We start from the raw sequence: 9,679 nt of genomic DNA on the forward strand, positions 1-9,679 counted from the left end.
TTTTCACTCGTATTTATAAGTTGGTGGATTTATTGGAACACAGAAATTATACGTCTGGAGTCGCCAGTGACAACGTGAAAAGAGAAAGAATTCCGCGACGTTCGGTGCGGTTAAACCAATGTGGCGTTGCAGGGATGATATGAAATGCGTTGGCAAAATTTGTCGGCAATTCCACAAAACTAATAAAAATAGGAAAAAACGTCAAAACATTTTTCAAGAGTTTCCGTGGCACTTTTCGGCGGCTAGTCGGCGTTAGAGTGGTCGTGGTAATATGGGTCAACTATAATCTCAATCTCTGTAATCTCTCTATAATCTATTTATAACCGCAACATTCTAGCTTTTATAGTTCTTGAGATCGATATGGTTATACGATTATTATACCCTTTTATTCTTAGAGTAACGGGTATCAGAATATATTTTTGCACCAGATGTCCTAATTTGTTTATACAAAGTTCTTATAATACGAGCCAGTTTTTTATTAAATCTGAAAGGGAAAAATTTCCATGTCTTTAAATATTTACGTACATAAGAAATTTAAATAAATATTTTTTTGAAGATCAATGTTGTTACTGTCCACAGCATTGGTACATGAAATCATTGGGCAGAAACGTCTGGTATAACGAACAGTTACAGCACGGAATACTAAAAAGGTTACAATATTAATTAAGATAATAAATTTTATTTAAATAGTTACCATCTGCATAGATCGCGCTCCTCTAGCTTGACACGGAGCATATCAGAGGGTTTTACCAATCGACCAAAACGTAAGTTTTCCTGCATATAGCCCAGACTCTTGCATCTGTAACGACCCTTTACCCGGTTTAATACGCCCTCAGCAGCTTTCGAGCTTGTTTTGTTTTTGCTCCTTGAACCTTGTGTTTTATCGGTGATGGCATACTTTCCCGTTTCATTGCCCCTTATCTGTTTTTTAATGATTGTGGTTTCGGAATCTACTTCAATGTTTTTGGGATTTTTAACACTTTTACCACTACGGTTAATTTTTTTTTTTCCCAGGTCCCATTTTATTTGTTCGTTCGACTGATCGTTGAAGTCAGAATCACCATGATCAATTTTAATTTGAAGTTTCAAGTCGAAATTCTTTTTATTCTTTTCTAGATTTAGTGGTTTAGTTTCTTTCGCATCATGGTTACTATCCGGCTTTTCAGTTTTACTTTTTATTTTAATCTTTTCATTCATATTGTCATTAAGGTTATTTTCATAGTTTTCCGGCTTTTCAGTTTTATTTTTTTTTTTTATCTTTTCATTTATATGTTCATTAAGGTTATTTTCATAGTTTTTCCCCCTCCGATCCTTTCCATTTTCGTTCATTTTTTTTACAGCTTGTCCTTTGTTTTTATCAAATTTCATTGCATCGTTTTCATTCAAGTGCATATCGATTCCATTATTTCCCGTTTTTTTTTGCACACCTTTTTTATAAAATTCATTAAAATTTTTTTTTTTTACTTCCTTATTTTTTTTTATATTCCATTCCAAACTTGTATTTTTATTCAAATCATTGTCGACTTCACTGGCATCCCATCCTCGTTTGTGAGCACCTTCACCACTGATTCTTCTAGATATTATAAAATCATTCACTTCCCTATAACCCCTTCTTATTCTAGCTTTTGGTGATTGAAGCTTTTTTAAGATATCCCTTTTTTTCTGCGATTCGTTTTCTATCCCAGCTACGTCGTCGTACTTTTCCTTTTTTTTAAGTCCGTATGACTCGAAATTACCTATAACCAAATAGTCAGGAATAAAAAGAACGAAAACATGAGAGAATGCTATAGTCGATTTCCACGACTATCAGATACCCGTTAGTCAGCTAGTTTCAAAAAATTTAATTTAATAGAATAAAATGAGAAAAATGTAAAATGTATGGTAATGTAATGTAACTGTGGGCTTGACCGTGTTAGCGGCCTTAAGGCGCTGGAGTGGGCGTGCCAAGAAGTTTTTTGAGAATTCGATAGAAATTTAGAAGACTAATAAAAGTATGAAAAATATCAACAGATTTTTTTAAAAGTGTGGGCGTGGCCTTATCTATCCTAGCTTTAGTTTTCCTGAGATCTCGGCGTTCATACGGGCAGACGGACATTGCCAGATCGATTGATTGATTGAAAACGCTTCCTTCTGTTAAATTTTTTTCAACGTATCTAGAATACCCTTTTACTTGTCGAGTAAGGTGTATTAAAATCATTCTTACCTCTATATTTTTTTATTAGTGGTCGATCCTTAGTACTATTCCCTCCATCAAAGACTGTATAGCTTTCTCGACACTGCTTGCGGTTATAATTTTGAATTATTTTGTGACAAATTCGTTTTAGCATAGAATAGCCGTGTCCATAGAAATATGAAGTTGTACATTGCCGGTTACATATAAATGGGCACCATTTATCACATAATATTGTTGTCTCAATAGACGAACTGTAACTGGCAAAAATAAATAAAATTATTTATTCAATCAATTTAATTAATCATACCTAGAAACTGGACAGCATCGGACGCACTCTAAAGATTTAGTCATTATATTAATTTTAACATTTTTAGCAAAAAGAAATTTTAGAAATATGATTACTTGATTTTGTTTTATAGATGAGTAAGAACATGAAGTTTATCACGCCGCCGACTTTGTAAAACATAAATAAAAAATAAAATTAAATTTCGGTGCTAAACTTAGCATCTTTTCTACTACCCATTTTTCAGATAGTGGAATGACCGGAATGTATTTAAAAGTATGATAACCATAGGGATAGAAATTATCAAGACAAAGAACAAAACATTTTCTAAAACGGCGGACAGAAACCTAAAAAGGCAGACAGAAACCTTCCTATGATGACTTTCTTTAAGAGCATGGCTGTAGTGGCCCCTTTGGTACCCTATGTCCGGAGAAACATCAGCCGATTCAGTATTTAAGTTTATAGAAATTCATATCTTTTGTATTCATGCCCCAACACTAATAAATAATAACAATATTTAAAACTAATAATAAGTACATGAATAAATACAAACTTAAGTAAGTTGAGGAAACATAAAAAAAAAGTTTTTATAAAAGTTATTTAAGAAAGTTATAATTATCATAAATGGATGCGAAGGAACAAATTATTTATTTAAATTATCACATAATTAAGTTTTTAAGTGTAGTTCTCTTCTCTATATTCTTGTTCCATGAATTATTAGTATTATTATTATTATTATTATTATTATTATTATTATTATTATTATTATTATTATTATTATTATTATTATTATTATTATTATTATTATTATTATTATTATTATTATTATTATTATTATTATTATTATTATTATTATTATTATTATTATTATTATTATTATTATTATTATTATTATTATTATTATTATTATTATTATTATTATTATTATTATTATTATTATTATTATTATTATTATTATTATTATTATTATTATTATTATTATTATTATTATTATTATTATTATTATTATTTTTATTATTATTATTATTATTATTATTATTATTATTATTATTTTCATTATTGCTGAGATACCTTATTTTTTTTTCATATTCAGTTTGATCGATCAGTAATAAATCAGCTTACAACTTGTCTCAATATTACCATTTATCGATTGCTAGTATCGATCTTCCGCCGGTTCACACACACTTGGTTACAAACATCAAGTGACACAGATATCTCTTCGTCTCGCTAGACGGATAACTTTTTATTACTTCTTCATCGTCTCACCTCGACGGATAACTCGCAGTTCATCGTCTCACTTAGACGGATAACTCTCAATTCATCGTCTCACCTAGACGTACATTTCACGTTCACAAAAGAACTCATTGGCGGGCTTTTCTTATCATTCAAGTATTTCTAATTCAGCTATATCTCTATATTCTCGTTTAACTCATTAGGCATTTCTGCATCCGGCATTTTACGTATATCTTCTTGGCAATACTTTTTTTTTTTTTTTTTTTTTTTCGCACGGGTCCCACGGCCACACCTCCCGCCCAACCGACCGAGGGGCGCTGCCGTGTATCGTACGGCTCGATTCGCGAGAAGATATAGCGATATAAAAAATAGAATAGGAACGAGGAAATGAATATAATGTGGAATAACTATGTTAAATATTAGTGTTAGTAGGATCTAATTATGTAATAGAAAAGATAAAATCGATTGCTTTAATAGCGGCAGAGAGTCAAGATTACAGATAATAGGATAAAGTCTATTATAGTCAGAACATAAAACTCTGTAAGTGTCATGCAACTCATAATTAGATCTACAATGATTTAAGATAAGGGGTATATAGTTTCTAGTGAATATACTTGGAACCGAGAAGTTAAGCCGACTAATCAAGTCGGGACTCTCAACATCCCCACGAATAAGCTTACAAATAAAAACTGTTCCAAGCATAGTTCTACGGTTAGCTAGGGATGGTAAATTAATTAAAAGTAATCTACTGGAATAAGGAGGTAATATACGGTTTAGGCGCCGCAAGGCAAAAAGTAAGAAGTTTTTTTGGACCGATTCAATGCGGTCCGAGTGGACTGCGTATTGTGGACTCCAAACGGGGGATCCGTACTCGAGAATCGGACGGACTAACGAAATAAATAAGGTTTTAGTCAAGTAAGGGTCATCAAATTCCTTAGACCACCTTTTTATAAGACAAAGCACATTCCTGGCCTTATTGACAATAGACGAAATATGGTCAGAAAATTTTAGTTTTGGGTCCAGAAGAACAGCAAGATCATCAACTCGTGTTATTCTGTCCAGAGACCACCCACTTAGAGTGTAAGTCGTGCGTATTGGGTTGGCACGACAAAAGGTCATAACTTTACACTTGGAGCCATTTAAGTCTAATATGTTATCACGGCACCATATTTGAAATCGGTCTAGATCGGATAGTAAGTCCAAATGGCAAGAAGTGTCCTTGTACTGGAGGCATAATTGAACGATCGGTTACTCGTCAACGACCTTAGCGTATACCTGTCGCCCTCTTATACTTCAGTTACCAAAAACGGTCCTTTGAATTTCAGATCTAACTTGGTTTGGTGTCTTTCTTCATTGTTCAATAGCACATAGTCACCTACGTGGTGTTTGTCAACAACCCTAATAATATCAAATCTGGATTTGTCGTAAGACGCTAAGGAATTAAAATTTTCCGTCGCATGAGCTCTAACAGTTGTCATATCTATTCACATTCGGTCTCACATGGGGAAACTAACCCAAGGGGTCGAGCCTGCTTACCAATTAACATCTCCAACGGACTTGCCTCAGTGGCGCGAGAAATTGTACAACTCAGTGAAAGTTGCATCCTGCCACGATCGTTGACTTGATTCTACCACTGACAACAGATCTTTCAGTATGCTCATCACCCTTTCCACCGTCCCATTTGGATGGCTCATTCCCATAGCAATCAACTGAAGTTGAATTTCTGTGATACGCAAAACTCTGAAACATCTGTCCTGGTCGGCGATAATGCGATCTGGTACTCCAAATAAGGATACGGAAGATTTCATAGCGTTGACACAGCTTTCGACATCTATCTTTAAGGTGTCATACAGATAAACAAACTTTGTATACGAATCGATCTGAATAATGACATATTCCTTTAAATCGCTCTTGCCACTAAATTTTCCCGTTATATCTATATGAATGGTGTACCACGGTATACTTGTCTTCGGAATGGAATGAAGTTCCGCCTGAACCTTCCCGGACGATGATTTCACGGATCGACAAGTTATACCGTTTGAAAAAAATTGTCGGACATACTTGTTCATTTTAGCGAACCAATAATACTGGTAAACTTTATCAAGTGTCTTTTGCCACCCTAGATGAATTATTGACTCGTGTACTTGGTTAATTACTGACCATTTGAAAGCTCCGGGTACAACTGTTAAATATCTTGTTCTACCTAGTCTTTGGACCTTGCGATATAATACGCTTTTTCGCAGATCATACGTTTTTGGCCAGGCTTTGGGCCAACACATTTGCTCTGCTGATTTAGCTCTCTGATTTAATCGTTTTTCGGGAATCTTGTTTATTGAAGGATTTATTGATAGGAAATCGACATGATCCATACGCTTACCCTCTCTATACTTTTTTTTCCATGTTTTGCTTATTTGTTGAATCTTACCTTTTACTTATGACACTAACAATAAGTTTTCAAATCTTATTCTAAGCTAACTAAATATCATTTTATGAAATGATTCGTGCTGTGTGGCCTAACAAATATAACGCTGGGCTGGTTGGTCGTTCCGGGGCAGTCGGCTTTGGCTGCATACTCGAATAAGTTTTCTTGCAAGAGGATTTGGATGTGAGGCTAGTTTTTCATTGTATTTTACTTTCTTCTCCGCTATTGTCTCAATGATAAGTTTTATTTGTACGTCTCTGTGTATATTCTCGGTCCGAAGATACCATGGAGCTCCAGTAATGATTCTCAGAATCCTAGACTGTGCTCGCTGTACTATGTCGATGTTGCTTCTCGATACGTTGCCCCATAGCTCGGAGCCACAGGTCCATATGGGTTTTAAAACGGAGTTATATAAGAGGACTGTTGGAATACCCTATTCAACTTCAAAAATAACGTTTAACAACACTACCTTATATTTGACATGTGTAGTCACACTTTTTCTTTATTCTTTCCTTTCTCGTATGTTTTCTGCTGTGACCAAGTCGTGGTGCTGGTGTTGCAAATTAAAAGAATATTAAACTATAAAACATAAAACTTAAAAACACAAAACTTAACTTTTTATTTAAAAAGAATACAAACATAAATTACAACAGGTTATGGGCCCAGTCCATGCCTAAAAAACAATTAAATTGTGAAATAAAAATTGTGAAAATAAGTTGTGAAATACATACATACATATGTAGATACATACATATGTATGTGGCATTTTTTCACATTCTTGTGAAAATAATTCTTTCTCAGAATTATAGTTCCGCTTGCTTTTTTGTTTTTACATATATACTAGTTTTGTATGTATGAGTGGTAAAATGGACAAAGCAAAACGTAATATTAAGCCATTCGATGGCGAGAAATACTGGATTTGGAAATTTAGAATTAGGGCTCTTAGCTGAACAAGATGTGCTTAAAGTAGTTGACTGTTCAATGCCGAACGAGGTAGATGATTCCTGGAAAATAACAGAGCGTTGTGGAAAAAGTACAATTATTGAGTACCTGAGCGACTCGTTTCTAAATTTCGCGACAAGGACGCCGTTTACGAACGAAAAAGTTTGGCGTCGCAACTGGCGCTGCGTATACGTTTGCTTTCTCTGAAGCTATCGAGTGAGATGTCACTATTAAACCATTTTCATATTTTTGACGAACACGAATAAGTGAATTGTTGGCAGCTGGTGCAAAAATATAAGAGATGGATAATGTTCAAGTTACGGGGTTTGGACTGTCACCCGCTCTCCGCTCCCTCTTACGCTCTCCCGCTCTTCACCACAGAGTCTCCAAGGAGTCTCCGCTGCGCTTGGGAGAACCCAACTAATTAGAATAAGCGTCAGTATAAAAACTAACCACGAGCAATAAAGATACGCCCGGTCGCGCCCGCGCATTTACAAAAGTCAAGTGTTCGCTTTTCTCCGAGAGTTCTATTTTCAGCATCCTTGGAAAATTCCAGGACCAGCAACCCCCAGCACCCCAACATTTTGGTCCTTCGAGCCGGATTTCCTGGATTTTTCAAGTTTGTCCACCAGCGACCAACTTATAAGATAAGTACGAAACTTCCATTCCCTTTAGTTGCCGGTCTGCAGCAAAAGGTTCGAAAATCCAATTTCGTTCAATTTGCTGTAAGATTTATTGTCAAATCTAACGGATTTTTCCGACAAAAGGCAATTAAAGAAAAGTACTTATCCATTCTCACGGGCGCCGCCATATTGCCCACCGTTCTCCTTTCACCCTAGTTCGTGAAAATTTCTAAGCCCCAATTTCCGAATAAATTTAAATATTCATCTAGTCCGAAAAGTGCAAAATTTCAAATGTGAAAAAGTGAAATTAATTTGTGCCAAGTTCATTGAAAATTTCTAAAGTCCAAAGCTCTGCCAAAGGGGGCAAACATTCTGTTCTCGTTTCACTGTGTCCAACGCAAGCCAAATTCTTTTCGCAACACATTTTTTTGCTTTAACTCCGCAGTCCACTTAATAAAATTTGCTGTGCTATCAAAGAATACAACAACGAAACAAACAACACATACCCTCTGGCCATTCGAAATAAAATATTAATTAAATATTTACCCGCCAGTTCCAAATAAATTGCATATATTACATCTACATATACTACATCCATATACATTGCATCTACACATACTACATCCATATACATTGCATATATTACATCTACATATACTACATCCATATATCTTACATATATTACATCAACATATATTATATCCACATATATTACCGACATACATTGCGCATACCATCTGCATTCCTTTTTAACTTTGGTTAAAGTTTAAAAAAAAAGTTTAAAGTTTAAATTGTTTCCCGTCGGCAAATCCAAACCACAAATAAAATTTATTCCAAGTGCCGACGCGGAAAAGACGTTTTGTTTTCCATCAATTTTTCCGTAAATTTCCAAATTAATTTCCGAGCATTAAATTAAAAGCGTTTTTTTTTCTTTTAACAAATAACCTTTTCAATATTTATTAAATTATTTTAAAAATTTTTTTTTTTTTTTTTGAAAACTTTAAAAAAAATAGTTATCCATAAATAAATAATACGACCGCCAAATACAAGGCGTTCACCCAACAAATATTTTTTTTTCGTATTGCTTGGATATTAATTTGTGGTTGTTTTAGAAGTACTTACAACGCGGAGAAAAGACTCCAATTCCACCATTCAGTTTTCTCCGTTTCCAGTTGTAAACAAAAGAATAAAATTTTCTTCGTTCTAATAAACATTTTATTTCACCGTGTTCCACATTCCAAATGTTCCAACCGTAAATAAGGTGGACCCAATTACCATAAATCACAGGTCATTTATACAATTCGCTGTTCCCTCCGAGTCACCTGTCCAATTAGTCTAAACTACGGCATTTCCACTACGTAAATTTTACACCACTTAAATTATTAAGTGCAGTCTGGGGAATATGTCTACTTTTTCAAAAGTGTGACCGGGCTCCAAAACCGCTTCCCTTCCATTTCGTATTTCTTTATGCCCATCGGGAACGATAAGAAGAAATTGTCCGCTGACAAACCCAGGTTTTTTTTTCACCACAAGGGCCCAAGAGTCCAAGAATCCCAAGCATTTCGGTGAAAACGCCTGCGCAGACGACTGTGCTACTCCATCCAAAGCCACAGCTAAAAATATGGCTGCTTCCGATCTAGCGCTAGCCAAATGCATTTCGGTTTCTGACCGCTAAAGCGAATTTGAGGCTCAGATCAACACTCCGGAATCCGCAGCTCCAACCGTCACGATGCTTGGCGTCCGTCGCGACCAAGTCCGAACCCTGTGGGACAAGGTTGAAAAGGAATTCGACTCCTGCTCAGAGTGCCTTGTGTCAGCAGGCGAAGCGGCAGCAAGCAACATGCCTATTCTCAGGGCTAAATACAGTTATAGCTATTCAGTCTATGAAAGGTGTGTCGCCCAGCTCGTTGATAAAATCGAGCAAGGCACGTCTCAGTCCATCCCAGCCGCGAACGCTGCGCCCCAGGCCTACATTTCCTCTGGCTGTCGGTTGCCTCCATGCG

At 35.4% G+C, this 9,679-nt stretch overlaps 1 protein-coding gene across 2 annotated transcripts; it reads right to left on the reverse strand.

The window, feature by feature from the left end:
- Positions 1-550: 550 nt before the first annotated feature.
- On the reverse strand, positions 551-2,609 carry LOC117150130 (asparagine-rich protein-like). 2 transcript variants are annotated; one of them, XM_033316943.1, is made up of 4 exons: positions 2,481-2,609; positions 2,204-2,424; positions 695-1,736; positions 551-642 (listed from the first exon to the last, which is right to left on the reverse strand). In XM_033316943.1, exons 1-4 carry the CDS (start codon positions 2,522-2,524, stop codon positions 567-569), a joined length of 1,383 nt encoding a protein of 460 aa, XP_033172834.1. In that variant the 5' UTR covers positions 2,525-2,609; the 3' UTR covers positions 551-566. The 2 variants fall into 2 exon arrangements, with proteins under 2 accessions (XP_033172834.1, XP_033172833.1); XM_033316942.1 differs by having other exon boundaries at positions 2,204-2,430.
- Between the last annotated feature and the right edge of the window lie 7,070 nt (positions 2,610-9,679).

This window comes from Drosophila mauritiana, unplaced genomic scaffold (assembly GCF_004382145.1).
Source record: "Drosophila mauritiana strain mau12 unplaced genomic scaffold, ASM438214v1 Y_33, whole genome shotgun sequence".
NCBI lineage: Eukaryota > Metazoa > Arthropoda > Insecta > Diptera > Drosophilidae > Drosophila > Drosophila mauritiana.

What these genes read in the sequence shown, in the direction of transcription:
- LOC117150130 (XM_033316942.1), bottom strand. Translation starts at nt 2,524, where the DNA reads ATGACTAAATCTTTAGAGTGCGTCCGATGCTGTCCAGTTTCTAG. An exon ending in CGATGCTGTCCAGTTTCTAG is followed by an intron (nt 2,431 to 2,480) that starts GTATGATTAATT and finishes TATTTTTGCCAG; the next exon opens with TTACAGTTCGTCTATTGAGA. An exon ending in ACTAATAAAAAAATATAGAG is followed by an intron (nt 1,737 to 2,203) that starts GTAAGAATGATT and finishes ATTTGGTTATAG; the next exon opens with GTAATTTCGAGTCATACGGA.